At 35.0% G+C, this 20,644-nt stretch overlaps 2 protein-coding genes and 1 long non-coding RNA gene across 3 annotated transcripts in view; 2 read left to right on the top strand and 1 right to left on the bottom strand.

Moving 5' to 3' along the window:
- Positions 1-1,101, bottom strand: part of LOC145631012 (short integuments 2, mitochondrial-like) — a 5,351-nt gene extending 4,250 nt beyond the window's left edge. Inside the window, exons 1-2 of the mRNA XM_081683121.1 lie at positions 883-1,101; positions 675-779 (exon numbers count right to left, since the gene is read on the bottom strand). Of these exons, the coding sequence (XP_081539247.1) occupies positions 675-779; positions 883-1,047 (270 nt within the window). The 5' untranslated portion in view covers positions 1,048-1,101. The remainder of the gene's footprint in view (positions 1-674; positions 780-882) is intronic.
- A 3,477-nt stretch (positions 1,102-4,578) lies between these two features.
- On the top strand, positions 4,579-5,918 carry LOC145632263 (protein GOS9-like). Its single transcript, XM_081684587.1, has 4 exons — positions 4,579-4,718; positions 4,849-5,052; positions 5,284-5,550; positions 5,684-5,918. Exons 1-4 carry the CDS (start codon positions 4,698-4,700, stop codon positions 5,705-5,707), a joined length of 516 nt encoding a protein of 171 aa, XP_081540713.1. The 5' UTR covers positions 4,579-4,697; the 3' UTR covers positions 5,708-5,918.
- Positions 5,919-12,887: 6,969 nt separating this feature from the next.
- LOC145632265 (uncharacterized) lies at positions 12,888-18,475 on the top strand. The gene is made up of 2 exons (XR_014112538.1): positions 12,888-13,076; positions 18,237-18,475. It is a non-coding gene; the product is annotated as an uncharacterized LOC145632265 (long non-coding RNA).
- The last annotated feature ends 2,169 nt before the right edge of the window (positions 18,476-20,644 follow it).

Here is a 20,644-nt window from a genome sequence, read left to right on the forward strand (position 1 = left end):
GCAATGTAATAAAGTATCACAATAAATCCAGCTACAAATTATCCCAGCATTAGGTCCAGGGGTGGTAGTGGGCGACCGCACAAGGCCCCCAAGATACAAGGGCTTCAAGTAAGATATATATTAATTGTTTGCATTGATAGCAAGGAATCATATTAGGCTCATTGGAGAAGTATGTTCAGCTCAATGCTTAATAAATGTTGGTTTATTATTCTCATGTCGAATAATTTGTTTTTTAAATCCTTTGGTTTCAATTTTCCCAACATTTTAAAAGCATTTTGAACTATGAAACAAGGGCCCAATTTTAAGAAATCGTACAAGCCCTATTTGTCTTTGGCTCGCCCGCACTAGCTATCTTCCACCACCACTACTATAAGCTATCACAACATCAAAACCAACAATGTAAAAGCCTTAATCCTAAATAAATGAGGTCGAGTGGTCGGCTACATGAACCATGAATTTATCTCCAAAGGACGTCTACAAAGACCCTCTTCCTCAATTCACTATCTATCATCCACCATAATAACATTAAAAAAAAAATGCAACTTCATCAAAACATATTAATTAATCATACATTCATACACAAGATCTCACCAATCACTCAAAACTAAGATCAAATTAAAGCAGATTATTATAAAATCAAACCAAAAAACAACAGGAAGAAAACAATAACATACAGGTAAAATGTTAGGATTAGCCAAATCTTTCTTGTTGAGAGCAAGAATACGCCTTTTACCAGTAAGAAGCGGCTGAAGTTCCTCATTTTGCGAAGATAATGGAATCTGTAAATCATCATAAATTCAAAATCATACCATCAAAAATTCAAATCCCAACAAAAAAACTGAAAACAAATTCAGAAAAGTGAGAAAATGAAGAGATGATTACACGAGAATCGCGAACTTCAATGACGAAATCAGCGAGCTTAAGACGGTCTCTAATGGCGCGAGAAGCAGCAGCCATGTGACCAGGGAACCAATTGACTGGACCACCTCCTTTGTTGAACCCCATTTCTCCTAAACCCTTCTTCAACACCTTCTTTAGTACCACCATTGTTGAGTGAGGTTTGATGATGGCGGAAAATTGTTGAAGAATGAGTAGTTTGTAGTGTAAAACCCTTTTTTTCTGTAAAACCCCTCTTTGTTTTTCTGGGTTGAAGAAAAAGATGAAATGAAAGAAAAATTAGATATTTGATTAATTGATTACATGGGCTTTTCTGTTTAACTGTACAAACGATGTTTATAACAAAGCCCGGTCCATAAATAAATTATGACCCAATGACTGTGTTGGGTAAATAGTTAGCGGGTTTTTTATTTATTTATTTATTTTTTAATTTTTATTTTTTTTTTATTATTAGTGGTAAATAGCTTAATTGAGCAAATTTAACTTATACGATTAACATTAGCTTATTGGCTTTTAAATAAGCTAACATAAGGTGATTGGTGGAAAACTTACTTAAAGAGCTTATTTCACTAAATAAGTTCTTTTCAATTACCTTATTCAATTCTTATTGTGAAATGTCACTTATATCCTTATTTACTTTTGAATCCTATATGAACTATCTACCCACGTAATTAGTCTATTGGTCATTTTACATGATTAAATAAATTTAAGCAGTCAACTATTCATCAAACACTTTTATACAATCAACTAATAAAATAAGTTAGTCAATCTAGTCAAAAATCAGCTAATACAGTCACCTTTAGCTTTTCACCAAACACGCTCAATATTATTATTGTTGACAAAATTGATCAGACATGAAAAAAGTGAGTTTTTAACAAGTTTTACTCTCCTCGTTCTAGATTAATTGAAACATTTTTACTGCTAGTTTGCTACTTGTGCAATGTACATTGTTGCGATTATTACAACATTTACTTTTTATATAATGATAAAAATTATACTCATGGTCAAAGAAAATATATACGTAAATATTGAAAAGGCCAAACTATTGCGATTAATTATAAACAAAAGGAGTACATTATGAGCTATTACATGAGTATTATCTGAACACTCCCTTTGATGTAAAAGAAAAATTGTACTCCCTCCATCTCATAATATAATTCTTATTTGTGTTTTTTCACGTCATTTAAGAAATGGGAAGAGAAAGTGGATAAAGTACATTAATAAAAGTGAAAAGTACAATCACAGACAAAAGTTAGAGAAATAAAGTATAAAAAAGTACATGGTATGTGCAAAATTCAATGGTAAATTAAGGGCATGTTCACATTTACTGAACTGAACTAAACTGAACTGAGCTGAACTGATTGGAACTGAACTGAACTGAACTGATTGGAGCTGAACTGAACTGAACTGATTTGAACTGAACTGAACTGAATTGAGCTAAAATGAATATTTTATGAGAGAGGGAAATTAAGAGCTGAACTGAACTGAACTGAACTGATTGGAGTTGAACTGAACTGAACTGATTGGAGCTGAACTGAACTGAAATTAAGTAAATGTGAACAGGCCCTAAGAAGTACAATGAATTAAGTTAAAAAAAAGTTGGTATAATGGTCTTTACATACTATCCAAAAGTAGAAACGGGAACAACATTTTGGTTCTTTAAAATAGGAAAACATGAACTATATTATTGGACGAATTGAAGGAAGTATATATTCAGTAGAAACCAATCAAATTAAGTAATATCATTTTTTAATAATAACTCCAATTATACCAAATTAATGTGCTCGCTTGTCTTTTTTCGTTTGTCCAATTAAGTACGGTTTTTTTCTCTCTTTGGAAAGAATTTACAACGTGGTATTTCTCCAAAAATCACTCTTCTCATAGTTAAAAATTAAATCCAACGAAAGAATTGAAGTAAGTAATATTTTATGTATGTAAAATCAATAAATTAAACTCCAGAAATAATAAGGTTGGTTAAACACAATTTCATAAATATAAAATCAAATCTACGTTTTGCATACTTTTTACATGGATTATCCGAAGCATTTTCTCAACCTTGCAAAGTTGCAATAGCAAAATAAATAAAAGAATACATCAAATTTTCTAAAGAGGAATGAAGTAAAAGAAATATTTTGTTAGATATAATGAGCATAATACCTCATTCTCTTGTGACAATGACAATTCTAATGTAGTTTTTATTTTCTTTCTTTTTGAGCAAAAACACTTGTCAAAGTCCCACCTATTTTCTTTATGAGCATGTAATTAAAAATTTAAGGAAAGGTGAGAAATTATGCATCTCAAATTATAAATTTAAACTCGATCTAAGCTTGTCTTTTATTGATGGTCATCAATGTTAGCGTATATAATCTTAGTTTTGGTATTACTTTCAGTTAAGTGGCTTTATATATATGCTTTATTAGTCATACCTAGTTTGTGTGAATTCAATCTATATTAATCTAAACGTCACCAAATCAGCCATTGAAATAAAGCTAACGTTATTGGATTCTCGAAATTTTTTAGTTGACACCTTCTTTTTTTTTTATTTTTTTATTTTTTATATATTTTTTTTATTTTTCTGTTTATGTTAGCTAATGCAATATTTCAATGATTAATGTCTTTAATTATCAATAAGTAAACATTAATGTCTCTTATAAAAATATACTTTGAGGCATATCTATTATCTAACAAGACCTCAACATGACTATGTTCTAAATCACAAAAGCTAGTCAAATTAGGATTTATGAATAATGTCTAATAACAAAACATGTCAACTAAAACCGGAGGAATTGAAGTATTTTAACATCCAAAATAAGGGTCATGTACTATGTATATAAATTATTAAGATTGATTTAATTTGTTTGTTTATATTATCAAATCGACTTATCTCTTCCTCGATCAAAGTATATGGCGTATAACTTTGTTGCAAGTAAAAGACAACGCATGAATGAAGTACTATGCATAAAAAGTTACTTTATACGTGTAGTATGTATCACAAACTAAGGGGAAATTCCCTGTTTCTCATGGTGAGAAACGAAATTTGTTTCTCATAGGGGCATTTTCGTGAATAAATCAACAACTTTTTCAATATTGTGGGCTCCACAGTTGAATAAAGTTGAAAAAGTTGTTGATTTATTCACAAAAATGCCACCATGAGAAACGAATTCGTTTCTCACCGTGAGAAACTGGGGCATCCTCCAAACTAAGTGTTGGACTAATAAAAAAGATAAAACCTATCAGGCTTAAGAATGAATATAACGTTGGATCCTAACTATGAACACTTTAAATAAGAAGTTGAATGGAGGTATCTGTACCTTTATGAACACTTTAAATAAGAAGTTGAAATTCCAAAATTATGTACTCCGTACATGACAATAAGACTTATATGAGTATTGAGCTCCAAGCCTCCAAATGTGGGCACACTCTTCGTGCTTTTGACTCAGAGAATATATTTCCATGCAAGTGCATCAGATCAACATAAAACTCATGCATGATTCAACGTACAATATAATATACATCATACATCCATAAATTGTCCATTAAATTCCAAACGATAAATCCCATTTTCTTTGTTCACATGCATGTATAAAATCATATTGTTAATTATCTAAACGAATATATATATAACTCCATATAATATGGCAAACATGACGGATCACAACTCCACAAGAATATGTTCATTCTTAGTGATCCAAACATGTGTATAAATAGATAACCTCTTCAACCAAAGCACATCATAACTCACTTAATACAACTACTACTACTTTGTTTTTTCCAAGCTTCATCAATCATCTCTCAACAAAATGGCTCAACAAATCGCCCAGGTTTGTACAGAGTTAGCTTGCTGTGATCCCATAGTTTTTCTCTTTCTTTGCACATAAATTTTAATTGATTTCTTCAAGCTTAATTATTTGATTATATATGTATGTTGACGTTAACTTTATATTTTAACAGAAGCAAATGATTGAACAATATGGACCTTATGGTTCTCAATGCCCTGAAAACTACAGCTTTCAAATTCAAGAAGGTGAAAGTATCAAGGAAGTTATAATAAGGCATGGGTTCATTGTGGATGCAATTGGGTTCGTCGTAGCTAAGCCATGTAGTGGAGGTACCTACACCAAGATGTTTGGTGGCAATTGTGGAAGCGAGTCTAAGGTTAATACACAATACCCTACTTGTACCTATTCAAGTCTTCAAAAGCATTTAATCATTCTCATAAAGTATATAAACCAATCTTAGTCTTATTAGTTTTAATTCAACCATCAACTTTAATTTTTGGTTGAACTGATCCTTTCACACGTATATAAGTCTTAATTTCCAGGCTTCTAACATGTTATTCATTGACCGTCACTAATTCACTTTATATGCATGTATGTACAAATATAGATTGTGCTCAAGTGCGGTGAAAAAATAACTGGAATTAGCGGTACCTACGGAAACTACAAATATCAACACAACCAATGCGTAATTGCTACAATGAAGATCCACACCAATTTCTGTCCAACCGGGTATGGACCATTTGGACAAGGAAAGGGAATTGAATGCTCACCTAAAGAATTCTCAACACCCATGCCACTCGACGGCCCTATCGTCGGAGTTTTTGGAAGGCACAACAACTATCTCGAGTCCGTTGGAATTTTCGTCAAGAAAATGGTAAGACATGCATGATTATTCATATATTGTTAAGATGAACACGTTCAAAGATTTTTCATATCGGATATTACTAATCTTTTTTGTTGTACACACCTGATAATACTTTTATTGGTTTCCATGTCAAATTGATCAGGATTATTGCCCATGCGCTAATTAAGTATGAAGCTGAAGCTACCGTGATAGCCTCTAGCCTAGCTTCACGGTTTTGCCGTGGAGTTTATACATACGTTTCCAATAAGTCACATACATGTACTTTTGAGTACAAGGTGACCACTCAAGTGTGATTATTTGTCACCAATAATCTACTTGAGTGATTGTTGTACCATTTTCTACTTTTAATGTATGAATACTATTTACAACTCTTGGTATATCAATGTCTTATTACACCATCTCTAAAAGCTAAGGAATTGGTATACCAATGTCTTATACTTGGAGGTTAATAATGTCTATATATAAGAATGCAATTGTTGTTAAAATTTGAACTAGTCCGAGAACCTTACAGGTACTAAAATGACTCAAATCAAAATATAATCGAACAATTGATAAATAGATGACCTTTAAGAGCAAACCTCCGTTTATAACCTATATAAACAAATTGGGTTAATCAAATGACATTTTCGTAGATAAGTTGCATTGAAAATTATTGTGTTTTTGATTAAAAAATACTCCGTAAATATTTTTACTGTTTGTGGGTCACTATGACAAGTTCGACAAATTTTCAAATCTACCACCGTAAACTCTCCGTCTGCTACTATAGTACTATATATTCATCATCTTGCTTCTTCCTCCCACCTTCTTCTTCTTCATATTTTTTTTCTTCATCTTCTTCATATTTTTTCTTCCCACCCATTTTAATCTTCTCACTCCCATCTCTGCCCACTTTCACCCTTTCTTTTAAGTCCGTTCAACTCCATTTCCAATGGCTTTGCCTGCAAAATTACACGAAAATCCTAATAGCAAAAGGAAAATTTAATGGCATGGTTAGCCATAAAGGGTAGCTAAGTTTTCTTCCTTCCTTTATTAAATTCTATTTTGCAACACCATTTTCGGCGGCCAAAATTAAACAAAATCCCAAATAACAAAGTGAGAATAACGGGCATGCATGGTTAACCCTAAAGGGTAAATAAATTTTCTCCCTCCATTGATTTCGACTTGTTCGACATCATATAGTGAAAAGATGAACTTTCCACCATTGAAATTGAAGGTTGAAAGAGGAGAGAGAAAACAATAAAAGGTTGAAGGAGGAGAGAGAAAATAAAAAAAATACTAAAAGGTTGAAAGAGAAGAGAGAAAACAACAGTTAACCAAAGTTAGATGTAATTTACCTATACACCCCTTGATGAACAAGGTAATAAAAGGCACTTACATTATTATTATTATTTTTTTGTTAATTCCGAGATCAATTTGGGCCCCTAAGGGCTAAAATGACCCCCAAAAACCTTAATCAAAGATTTTTCGACATGTAAATCGATGAAAAGGTTGAATCGGGTTGCAATTTACAATTTATATGAACTTTGGGGCTACAATTTGCAATTTTTTTTAAATGGCTGCAATTTGCAAACTACGAACTTTAAATGGCTGTAATTTGCAAATTTTCCTTTTGAGAATGTTTGTTAATGCAAAGAAATTTTAATCATTAATACATTAAATTATCAATAAGGATTAATTATAGGAAATTTATTTTAACAAGAATAATTCAACATTTACCCCATTCTCCTAAAATAATCCAACATCTCTATTGACTTTAAATAATCCTAAGTTTATCAAGGGCTTATTCTCATTGACTGAAATCAGTTGAACTGAATTGAACTGAACTGAACTGAACTAAGCTGAACTGAACTGAACTGAACTGAACTTAGTAATTAGTGATTTTTAACTACGGATTAGTGATCTTTGATTATTTATTGATTATTTATTACTATACATATGTACATATTATTTGTGAAATATATACTTTATAGTTATAATATTTATGGAAAATATATTATAAACATGAAACCCCAAAATATTTTAAACATTTAAAAATAATATAGTATTTTGACAAAAGAACACAAAACACTTTGTTGTTTAATTTTTTTTTTTATAAAAAATAAAAAATAAAAAAAAAGTAAATTACGTTTTCAGTTGCAAATAATCGTTACTTGTTGTACTTCTACACAATTTTATTCGTTTACATGAACTAGGATTCCATTCACGCACCAAGTTGAAGTCATGGAGCGAAGAGAAGATCATACTATGTACGATCCTAACAGAAAAGCAGCTATGGATATTGTACAACAAGAAATAACTGATCGGATATGGAAATCAGTTTAGAGGAATGCTGAGGTAGTGGATCTGGAGGAGCTTGGTGGACAAGAAGAAGACGAAGAACTAACCGATTATGGAAATTAGTTTAAGTTGTGTAGTACTCTAATTTTCTTAATGATTTTAACAGTAGAAATGTGTATCAAAAAAATAGAACCATTTGAACAATGAATTGTATCAATATTATTATTATTATTATTATTATTATTATTATTATTATTATTATTATTATTATTATTATTATTATTATTATTATTATTATTATTATTATTATTATTATTATTATTATTATTATTATTATTATTATTATTATTATTATTATTATTATTATTATTATTATTATTATTATTATTATCGTCGTTGTAATAAGAGCTTAAAAGAATGAAATTTGGCTTTATATCATTAGCAATATCATTAGACATAAACTGAACTGAACTGAAACGTATGAGAATGGACCCTAAATATTTTCTTTTGTCAACCCTTGCCGGTCACCTTACCCACTATAACCGATTGTCAAGCCACGTGCCATTTTGTACTACCTTTGGTTCTTATTACTCGCAACAAAGGGATATTTCATTTTTTTCACAAATAATACCCCTTTGTTGCTAGTAAAAAGAACCAGAGGTATTATATTGGTTAAATTTTTTTTATTTAAAATTAATTCTAACTATTAAAATTAACAAAAAAAAAAAAAAAAAAAAAAAAAAACTCCTTTTCCTTTATTCTTCCTTATTGTTTCTTTCCCTTTGCTCTACCTTCTATATACGGATGCTTCACCCCTAACCGTTAAAATCAACTACCTAGGCCATGCCACATCGTCATTGTTAAAGGACCAACTCAACCAAAAGTTTAAACTGATGGTTGAGGCACAGGAATATGTTTTAAATTCTATCACTCCCCCTCACATGAAAGGCCCCCTGGGCTTGAAATGTGGATGCAACACATACCCTCTCATACCCGGCGCGATGAGATTTGAACTCGTGACCTTAATGTCATGCTGGCTCTGATACCATGTTAAAGGATCGGACCAGCTCAACCAAAAGCTTTAACTGATAGTTGAGGCCCAGAAATATGTTTTAAACTCTATCAGTCATTACCATCGCTACGCACCCACCCTGTAACAACCCAATTTTCTAGTAAGTATAAACTTTAAATTTATGATTTTTTTTCAAATATATATATTAATAATTTTTTTCTATTTTCGGATTAAAAAAAAAAAAAAAAAAAAAAAAAAAAAAAAAAAAAAAACTGATTTTTGATCTTTACGGAAACAAATTTTGAAAACTGATAAAATAATTAAGTTGAAGCTTATCTTTTCAATAGAATTTGTAACACCCCCAAAATTCGAGTCTTTAAAAACAATAAGTGTAACCTTTAACTTTTAAAAAACCCAACCATCGAACTCTGGAAGTGTTACTGCTACACTTATTTTCCGTAGAAAATAAATGCAAAGCAAAAATAACATAATATTTAAAATAACTAAGTGGTCTAAGTTGTGGCAAAATAAAATAATCATTACATCAAAAACTGCAATTATTTGAAACCAATAACTGAGAGGAAATAATTAAATTCGGGGATAAACTAAATTGTCTTAGCTACGTGGTTATTCTATCATCTCCTCACACGTAACTCTGATACCAATTTGTAACACCCCCAAAATTCGAGTCTTTAAAAACAATAAGTGTAACCTTTAACTTTTAAAAACCCAACCATCGAACTCTGGAAGTGTTACTGCTACACTTATTTTCCGTAGAAAATAAATGCAAAGCAAAAATAACATAATATTTAAAATAACTAAGTGGTCTAAGTTGTGGCAAAATAAAATAGTCATTACATCAAAAACTGCAATTATTTGAAACCAATAACTGAGAGGAAATAATTAAATTCGGGGATAAACTAAATTGTCTTAGCTACGTGGTTATTCTAACGTCTCCTCACACGTAACCGAGTACCCTTTCTACCAACCTGCAAAATAAATCAGAAACAAGAAAAGAGAGAAGACTCCCAAAAATCAGATAAACTGAGTAATTCCAACTCCATCCCGTAAAATTAATAAATTTTAGTTTAAAACAGTTTATACATAATATAGTCTCATAAATATTTTAATACTCAACCAAGTTCAAATAGTCACATAACATATTATTACTTTATTTAGGAAAGGGAAAGAGAACGCCAGTACGCCGGGACTAGTCCCTATCACCACCTACTTTACAGAGGGTCGTGCGTAACCCCAATTGGCCATAAAATAAAACAGAATGTCCCTAGTGTGCACACCCCTCACTAATACCCAGTGATTAGGAGGAAGACTAACAGCAATATACCATAAATTAAACCAACTAGTAGCAACCATCACTACTAGTGGGCAACCTGTTCTTCACCCTTTCGGGTTTCATTTCCCTTCTTAAATTAAAATTCACTGTACATTTTATTAAATTAAATCATCCGATTACACTGTACACAAGTATAGCACAAATCAATTTCATTCCAAGTAACAATAATTCAATTTTAGTATTATTAGACCATAGTCATCCTACATGACATATAGACCATCAATCACATATAATCAATCATCCATACCCAAGATCTTATTTATTTTCGAAAGAAACTCATACGATATCAAATAATAAATTTTTTTCGAAAGTACATATACTAGTACACAAAATAGAAAACTAATATATAATATGATTCCATAATATCATACGATATCACACTCATCACATATAATTACATAAGCACATAGTTGGCACACAATATTTCAAAACAATTTCCTAACGGGATTCTAAAGATGATGGACATTGAAAATTACCTTGATCGTGCGTAAAAACTCAAGGTAATTATCCTCCGAAACGATCACCTAGTAGCCTCCGTCCGTCACATTAGATGGTACGAGTACTTAAAACTGCAAGAAAGTCGAGTGCTAGGAAGAGTACACATTTATTACCTGATTCTCCTTACGGGATTCGTATGAATTATAATGAAAATATTCGACATTACGTGTACCGCTTAAATATCTGCATTGAGCACTTTCATTACAATATACTTGGGGGCCAATCTGATTATCTCACTCTAGAGAGGCGATCTCAAATCCTTCTACACACGTTAATTGGGAAGGGACCCTATGCTCAACTTACAAAGAAGTATGTTGACTTATACATTAATGGTAAACCGAATGATAAGTATTATTATGATGAACAATGGATCCCTACTGTGGACTACCTTGAGAAGGCAATGATGGAAGCCAAGCGAGACTTTGACTATAACCTGGATGATGAGGAGGAGGATGAGCCCCAGGAAAGTGAAGCTCGTGAGAGTCAAGGGGAAAATAGTAATTGAATTATCCATTTATTTTTTTTAAAGCTACGTTTAGTTTATTTGGTTAAAATTTTTATATATTAGTTTTACAAATAAAAGCTAGTTTCTTATGACTAGGAACTATAGTTTTGGTTTATTTGTAACTAGTAGTTTATTGAGCTATTTAGTACTAGTATTTCAAAGACAATTTTCATTCTCTTCTGGTTTTGCAATAAAATAATTTTAATTAATATATTTATACCTTGCTATTTTATGATTATTAATCAAAATCAATTCATTTTTTTTCTATCTATTGTATTTATATAGGACAAAGCTCTTATTTTCTTATGCTTACCTTAGTCAAGACTAGTAATGACTTGGTCGGGTGATAGTGAAATCACAAAGCAATGCGCGAATTTATAGTTTAATGCTAAGTTGATGCATTATTTGGTTTGGAATTTGGCCGACTCTTTGAATGTTATTGAGATTTAATAAATCGCTTAATTCTTGTCTCTATATGTGCTGATGCGTTACATGGAAGCATGTCGTGGTTGATTATTTAATTGCAATTCACACGATCTAAATAAGTCGTGTTAAAATGTGTATGGTGGTAACACCAGTGTTGAAATTGTGCAGACTGTGTATGCAAAATTACCACGTTTACACCAGGTCTCGTTGGAGAAGAATTGCGCAAATGGCTGAGACTCCTGAAAAACTTGCTGCTAGGTTAAGAGCTCTTGAGCAAATGAACCAGAACCTTGGAATGTTGCTGCAAAACCAGCTGAATAACAACAACAACCACAACAATAATGACAACGACCCTCAAGCTGCTATGGCTAAGAAACTTGCTGCATTGAAACCTCCGCTATTTATGGGGAAGGAAGATCCCATGTTGGTTGAGAACTGGGTACGTGACTTTGACAAGATTTTCACTGCTGCTGGTACCCCTGATGCTCAGAAGGTGGATCAAGCCACATTCTATTTACGTGAGGCTGCTGATATTTGGTGGGAAAATGAAGGAGCCACCATAAGAGCTCAACAGAATTTTATCTGGGATGCTTTTAAGACAACAATTAGGGACCGTTTCTTTCCTGAGCATATCAAGAGGCAGAAATACAGTGAGTTTAGTAGGTTTAACCAAACAGCTGGTATGAGTGTGCAGGAGTATGCTGAGAAATTTAATGAGTATGCAAGGTTTTGTCCTAATGTAGTGCCTGATGAGAGATCCAAGGCTCAGAAGTTTGAAGATGGACTGACTTTTAGGATACAAAAGAAGGTGATCGGGGCTGGTACTGCTGCTACTTATAAAGAGGCCTATGATAGAGCTTGTAATATTGAAAGGATTTTGAAACGTGAACAGGAGGTCAAGGATAGGCATAAGAGGAAAGGAAATGGTGAGAGTTCATCGAACCCTCAAGGTTATGACAAGAGACCGCGCCTAGGGGGTAATAGCAATGGGAATGGTGGAAATGGTCAGCAGGGAGGCCGTAACAACAACAATCAAAGCAATAATCACCGGGGCCAGGGGCAACAGAATCAGCAAGGATCTCGCAACCGACCATGCCGTAAATGTGACAAGAGCCATCCAGGACGCAACTGCAATGGAGATTTGCTTACTTGCTTTGAATGTGGGGAGGTTGGTCACAAGAAATTTGAGTGCCCAAAGAAGCAGAATGACAATAATCAAGCTCAAAATGGGCAAGGTAACAACAATGGCAATAAGGGAGGTGGTTACGGGAGGAACTCAAACTACAACAACCGCTTCAACAACAACAATTCTCAGGGCCAAAATGGCAATGCTCAAGGAGGGAATGGCCAAAGCAACAACAATGGCGGAGGAAGCAACCACAATGGCAATGGTAGGACCAGTAATGGAAGAATCTATGTCATGAACCAGAGCGAAATTGACTCTAATGCCGACGTTGTGACGGGTACTTTTCTCGTGAACTCAAAACCTGCTTACTTACTTTTTGATTCTGGGGCATCCCATTCTTTTGTAGCCACTTCTTTTGTGAATAAACATGCTTTAAAACCTTCATCTTTGTGTCAAACCAATATAACAATTCCTTCAGGGGAGGTAGTTCCTTGTAAATCCCTATATCGAGACATTCCAGTTAACGTTGCTGGAACTGAGTTGCTTGCAAACCTTATTCAGTTTGACTTAACTGACTTTGATATGATATTGGGGATGGATTGGCTTAGTAAATATAAGGCTAGAATTGAGTGTCATACCCAAAAGGTGTCTCTTAGGGGGCCAAGAGGGAATAGAATCTCTTACCAGGGGGTTGTGTCAAAACCAGGGATCAGTATTGTGTCAGCCATGACTTTTCATTCTTATATCCGAAAGGGATACCCTATTTATTTATGCCATGTGCAAGATGTGAGTGTAGAAGAGAAATCCATAGAGAACATTCCAGTGGTGAGAGAATTCCAAGATGTGTTTCCAGATGAAATTCCAGGGATGTCGCCGGTTAGGGAGATGGATTTTAAAATAGACTTAGTGCCCGGGACTGGAGCTATTTCTAAAGCACCATATAGAATGGCACCAGCAGAGATGAAAGAGTTGAAGGTACAGTTGGAGGAGTTGCTGGAGAAGGGTTATATAAGGCCAAGTGTGTCACCTTGGGGAGCACCGGTTTTGTTTGTGAGAAAGAAGGACGGATCCTTAAGGTTGTGTATTGGCTACCGAGAGTTGAATAATGTCACTATAAAGAACAAATATCCATTGCCTAGGATCGAGGACTTGTTTGATCAGCTTAAAGGTGCTGGGATATTCTCAAAAATTGACTTGAGGACAGGATACCACCAGTTGAGGATTGCTGAGGAAGATATACCAAAGACAGCATTTCGCACAAGATACGGACATTATGAGTTCACTGTTATGCCTTTTGGACTCACTAATGCGCCGGCAGCTTTTATGGATCTCATGAATAGAACTTTTCAGCCATATTTAGATAAATTTGTGGTGGTGTTCATAGATGATATTTTGGTGTACTCGAGGGATAGAGAAGAGCACGAAGAACATCTAAGAAAAGTGTTGGAGATTCTTAGAGAGAAGAAGTTATATGCCAAATTTTCAAAATGTGAATTTTGGCTAGAGAAGGTAGCATTTCTAGGCCATGTGATCTCAAAGGAAGGAGTTGCGGTGGACCCATCTAAGATTCGAGCAGTTTCTGATTGGCCAAGACCCAAAAGTGTGACCGAAGTGAGAAGTTTCTTAGGGCTTGCTGGATACTATAGGAGATTTGTACAAGACTTTTCGAGGGTAGCTCAACCCTTAACAAATTTGATGAAGAAAACTACTAAGTTTCAGTGGGATGAGAGGTGTGAGCAATCTTTCCAAGAATTGAAGCGAAGACTCACCTCAGCACCAGTCTTAACCTTACCATCAGGGACGGAGGGGTTTGAAATCTATAGTGACGCATCTAAGAATAGCTTTGGGTGTGTACTTATGCAACATGGGAAGGTTGTAGCTTATGCATCAAGGCAGCTCAAGCAACATGAACAGAATTACCCTACTCATGATTTGAAGCTAGGAGCTGTAGTGTTTGCTCTCAAGATCTGGAGACACTACTTGTATGGGGTGAGATGTAAGGTGTATACGGACCATAAGAGTCTTAAATACATATTCACACAGACTCATTTGAACATGAGGCAAAGGAGATGGCTTGAGGTGCTAACCGATTACAACCCAGACATTCTGTATCACGAAGGAAAAGCGAACAAGGTAGCTGATGCTTTGAGTAGGAAGACAAGTCATACAGTGAACTTGATGATTTTAGCCAAGGAACTTTGTGAAGAATTTAGGAAGTTGAACTTGGAGTTGTAGAGTATGACCAAGTGAACGCTCAGTTGAATGTAATGTCAGTCAAACCTACCATATATGATGAGATTCGTGAGAAGCAAATGCTAGATGAGTGGTTGACCAAGGTGAGGAAGATGAAAGAAGAAGGAGCGGCAACTGAGTTTGATGTAGATGATGGTGGAACAGTGAAATACAAAGGGAGATGGTGTATTCCTAAAAATGAAGATCTCAAAAGGAAGATTTTAGAAGAATCTCACAACACCCCGTACTCTGTACACCCAGGAGGAGATAAGCTCTATAAGGATCTTAAGAAACATTTTTGGTGGCCAAACATGAAGCGTGAAGTAGCCGAGTTTGTGGCAAAGTGCCTTACATGTCAGAAAGTGAAGATACAACATATGAGACCTGGAGGGAAGTTGCAATCGTTAGATGTGCCAGGATGAAAGTGGGAGTCTATCTCTATGGATTTTGTGATGGGATTACCACTTACAAGGGCAGCAAAGAATGCTATTTGGGTCATAGTTGATCGTTTAACGAAAAAAAACAGCAAGATTCATAGCAATAAAGGATACTTGGAATGTGAATCAGTTGGCAGCTGCCTATGTGAAAGAAATTGTGAGGCTACATGGAGTTTCTAAAGATATTATTTCAGATAGAGATCCAAGATTTTTATCTAAGTTCTGGGAAATGTTTCAGCAAGCATTTGGCACTATCCTGAAGTTTAGCACAGCGTTTCACCCTGTTACAGATGGACAGACAGAAAGAACAATTCAGACCTTGGAGGACATGTTGAGAGCTTGTGTGATGGACTTTGGCGGAGCATGGGACGAAAGATTACCTATGATCGAATTTTCATACAATAATAGCCATCATGCGAGTATAAGAATGGCACCTTATGAAGCGTTGTATGGGAGAAAATGTAGGAGTCCCTTGTGTTGGAGCGATATCAGTGAGTCTTTGACTTTGGGGCCAGAAATGATTGAAGAAACAACGAAGCAAGTTAGGCTCATCCAGGCAAACATGAAGGCAGCTCAGGATCGACAAAAGTCATATGCAGACCAGAATAGGAGAATAGTGGAATTTGAAGTTGGGGAAAAGGCTTTACTTAAGGTTTCACCTACCAAGGGAGTCATGCGGTTTGGTAGAAAAGGGAAGTTGAGTCCTAGATACATTGGCCCGTATGAAGTATTGAAGAGAGTTGGAGAGGTAGCATATCAACTAGCCTTACCCATGGAGTTAGCTAATGTTCACAATATTTTTCATGTTTCCCAACTCCGAAAATATGTTCATGACCCTACCCATGTTATCCAACCCGAGACTATTGAGCTAGATGAGACCTTAACTTTTGAAGAACGCCCTGTGAAAATTCTCGACACCAAAACGAGAAGTACTCGAAATAAGGCGGTAAAGTTAGTTAAAGTCCTATGGTCTAATCAGAATTCTGAAGAAGCAACTTGGGAAGCTGAGAATGACATGAAAAAGCGTTACCCGGAACTTTTCGCTCAGGTATGCCAAGTTTCGAGGTCGAAACTTTTAAAGGGGGGTCGAATGTAATACTAACTTAGCCCTTGTCATCGCGTAAGCCTTAGTTGAGAGCTAACTTTAAAGTTCGAGGACGAACTTTCGTTTTAAGGGGGAGTAGATGTAACAACCCAATTTTCTAGTAAGTATAAACTTTAAATTTATGATTTTTTTTCAAATATATATATTAATAATTTTTTTTCTATTTTCGGATTTTAAAAAAAAAAAAAAAAAAAAAAAAAAAAAAAAAAAAAAAAAAAAAAAAAACTGATAAAATAATTAAGTTGAAGCTTATCTTTTCAATAGAATTTGCAACAAACCCAATTTGAATTGAGTCTTATCTTATGAATATTCTAGAAAAATTCAACCTAAGCTTTCTAATATATATATACACCAAAATCCTAAAGCTAATACTACACTCATCTCTTTCAATTTACCCAGCCAACATTCCCGATTAATCCCTCGTCGGTAAGCCATGGTTCCTTAATTTGATACACTAATCATTAAACTTTTTCATTATTTCAAGTCTTACCCACTCAATCTTTTTGTAAACTTTCTGTAATTAACGAACTAAGATTTCATCAAAGAGTAGAGGTGATTTTCTTTCTGCCAAAAGTAAACACCACCATTGATTTTTTTTAAGAGAGTTTGTAGTTGGTGCATGCGTAGGAATTGCAGAGTTGGGGGAAGATGCATGTGATAGTGGATCACTACTACCTATTACTTTTTACCTCTAATTTTCTCACCAAACATAAACTATAGGAATTTGTTTGTTTTTCTTTCCGTACTATTACTAACTTCGTATTAGATAATTAACTATACGAGTCAGACTAATTTAGTTCTATCATCTATTTATTTGTAGACGGAGGCTACTAGGTGACCGTTTCGGAGGATAATTACCTTGAGTTTTTACGCACGATCAAGGTAATTTTCAATGTCCATCATCTTTAGAATCCCGTTAGGAAATTGTTTTGAAATATTGTGTGCCAACTATGTGCTTATGTAATTATATGTGATGAGTGTGATATCGTATGATATTATGGAATCATATTATATATTAGTTTTCTATTTTGTGTACTAGTATATGTACTTTCGAAAAAAATTTATTATTTGATATCGTATGAGTTTCTTTCGAAAATAAATAAGATCTTGGGTATGGATGATTGATTATATGTGATTGATGGTCTATATGTCATGTAGGATGACTATGGTCTAATAATACTGAAATTGAATTATTGTTACTTGGAATGAAATTGATTTGTGCTATACTTGTGTACAGTGTAATCGGATGATTTAATCTAATAAAATGTACAGTGAATTTTAATTTAAGAAGGGAAATGAAACCCGAAAGGGTGAAGAACAGGTTGCCCACTAGTAGTGATGGTTGCTACTAGTTGGTTTAATTTATGGTATATTGCTGTTAGTCTTCCTCCTAATCACTGGGTATTAGTGAGGGGTGTGCACACTAGGGACATTCTGTTTTATTTTATGGCCAATTGGGGTTACGCACGACCCTCTGTAAAGTAGGTGGTGACAGGGACTAGTCCCGGCTTACTGGCGTTCTCTTTCCCTTTCTTAAATAAAGTAATAATATGTTATGTGACTATTTGAACTTGGTTGAGTATTAAAATATTTATGAGACTATATTATGTATAAACTGTTTTAAACTAAAATTTATTAATTTTACGGGATGGAGTTGGAATTACTCAGTTTATCTGATTTTTGGGAGTCTTCTCTCTTTTCTTGTTTCTGATTTATTTTGCAGGTTGGTAGAAAGGGTACTCGGTTACGTGTGAGGAGACGTTAGAATAACCACGTAGCTAAGACAATTTAGTTTATCCCCGAATTTAATTATTTCCTCTCAGTTATTGGTTTCAAATAATTGCAGTTTTTGATGTAATGACTATTTTATTTTGCCACAACTTAGACCACTTAGTTATTTTAAATATTATGTTATTTTTGCTTTGCATTTATTTTCTACGGAAAATAAGTGTAGCAGTAACACTTCCAGAGTTCGATGGTTGGGTTTTTAAAAGTTAAAGGTTACACTTATTGTTTTTAAAGACTCGAATTTTGGGGGTGTTACACACCCCATCATCACCCACCACCACCATCACTCACTACTCACTCACCATATTTGCCCTCATTTCATCACTTCCCACGAATCTCACCATCCTTTTACCACGAACCACCACCACACACACTCCAAATCACCCACAAATTTAAAACCCCAAACCAACTAGGTTGACAATGAGCTAATGATGGTTGTATCAAGGATATTGAATTGCTTGGGGGAGATGGAGATGTAAGGTTTTGGGAAATGGAGGGGTCAGGGGTGGTGGTTTCGGGGTTAGGGGAGGGAATGGTGGGGGAAGGGGATTACAGTGGCTACATATGTGAAGGTGGATAAAGGGATTGGTGGGTCACTGGTGGTGGAAGAGGTGGAGGGTGCGTGAGGCGGTGGCTAGAAGAAGGAGGAGGAAAGGTAGGGTGGGTGTTAGTTGCGGATTGGCGGTTTTTGGGTGGGTGGGGTTGTGGTGTTTAAAGGATGGTGGGTGGCTCTCATAATAGCCCCATGATCCATTGATGTCATCAATTAGAAGGAAGAGAGAATAAGGCCCCGTTCACTTCCCCTTATTTTTGCTGAACTAAATTATTTTTATGAAATTTTGACATTTGCTACCAGGAAAAACACCACTCTTCACATTTGCTACCTATTTAATTTTTTTTTTTTTTTTTTTTTTTTTTTTTTTTTTTTTTTTTTACTTTGCTACCACCTAAATTACATTTTGTTAAAAATTGCTACCGCATGTCTTATTCTGTTACTGTTTCCGTTAGTGGGGCTCAACCACCGTTCAGCCACCTTCTTGCCACCCCACCCACCTTCCAGCCACCCCTGCTCCCTGCTACCACCAACAATCAACCACCAACGACCTCCCTTGTCTCACCACCGCGCACAACATCTCCCTCCACCGTCACCACCCTTCCATCACCACCGCAAAATCTTGCAGCACAGTAAATCGCGGCAGCCAACAACACAGTTAGCAGCAGCACCGTAGCACCCACCTTCATCTTTGCGGCACCACCACGCATATCCCTCCATTAGCAGCAGCACCGCAAAACACCACCACGCACATCCCTCCATCAGCAGCAGCACCACAAAACACCACGCACCACACCTCCTCCATTAGCCGCAGCACCGCACCTCCCTTATCTCACCACCACGGCAGCAAATTGCGGCAGCAGCAGCGGCCAAACGTGGCCAATCACAGTCACCAAATTGCGACCAATCGCAACAATCACCCTAAAACGGTGGGAAATCAGAGGAAAGAGAGGGTTGTGGGGTCATTTAGGGTGGTTTTAAGGGTAGCAATTGCGGCCAATCGCAACCAACACCACCCTAAAAACGAAACCCTAAAACTCGTTTAGGGCGGTTTTAAGGGTGGTGTTTAGGTGGGAGGGAGGGCCATGGATTCGTCACCACCGAGGGAACAGCCGGCACGGAGGTGGGAGAGGTAGCAGTGGCTGACGGGCTACAAGCAGCCGGCGACGGAGGTGGGAGTGGTGGCTGATGGACTGTTTTGGGGGATTTAATTTTTTTTTTTTAAAAAAAATGTATTATTATTTAATTAAATATTGGGCCCTACTTAACGGAATCTTAACGGATTCTGTTAAGTGGTAGCAATTTCTAACAAACTGTGATTTAGGTGGTACCAAGTAAAAAAAAACTTTAAACAGGTAGCAAATGTGAAGAGTGGTGTTTTTACTGGTAGTAAATATCAAAATTTCCTTATTTTTACTGACGTGAAATTATTTTTAATTTGCTTAACTTAAATTATTTTTACTGAACTGAAATTGTTTTTGCTAAACTAAAATTATTTATACTATTCAGTTAATTTCTTCTTTAAGATTACTGATTTTTACTGAACTGGAATTATTTTTACTGAACTGAAATTATTTTTATTAAATATTATTTTTTAAATGTGAAGTGAACAGGACCTAAGAGGTAAAGAAAGGTTGAAAAAACAATGTTGACTTATTTTGTCGGTTGCCAGTACAATAGGTTTGCTAAGAGAGACCGAGAAAATATCGATTGTCCAAACTAGTTTGTCTTCTCTCTTTGGAAAGAAACCAATCATATCTTGATACGTGTCATCATTAACCCTTATCACT

This window comes from Chenopodium album, chromosome 5, assembly GCF_948465745.1.
Source record: "Chenopodium album chromosome 5, dcCheAlbu1.1, whole genome shotgun sequence".
Lineage (NCBI taxonomy): Eukaryota > Viridiplantae > Streptophyta > Magnoliopsida > Caryophyllales > Amaranthaceae > Chenopodium > Chenopodium album.

Excerpts from the sequence above, each read along its gene's own strand:
- LOC145632263 (XM_081684587.1), top strand. The coding sequence starts at position 4,698 with ATGGCTCAACAAATCGCCCAG. Across the intron at positions 4,719-4,848 it reads TGGCTCAACAAATCGCCCAG|AAGCAAATGATTGAACAATA; the intron begins GTTTGTACAGAG and ends ATATTTTAACAG. Across the intron at positions 5,551-5,683 it reads GAATTTTCGTCAAGAAAATG|GATTATTGCCCATGCGCTAA; the intron begins GTAAGACATGCA and ends CAAATTGATCAG.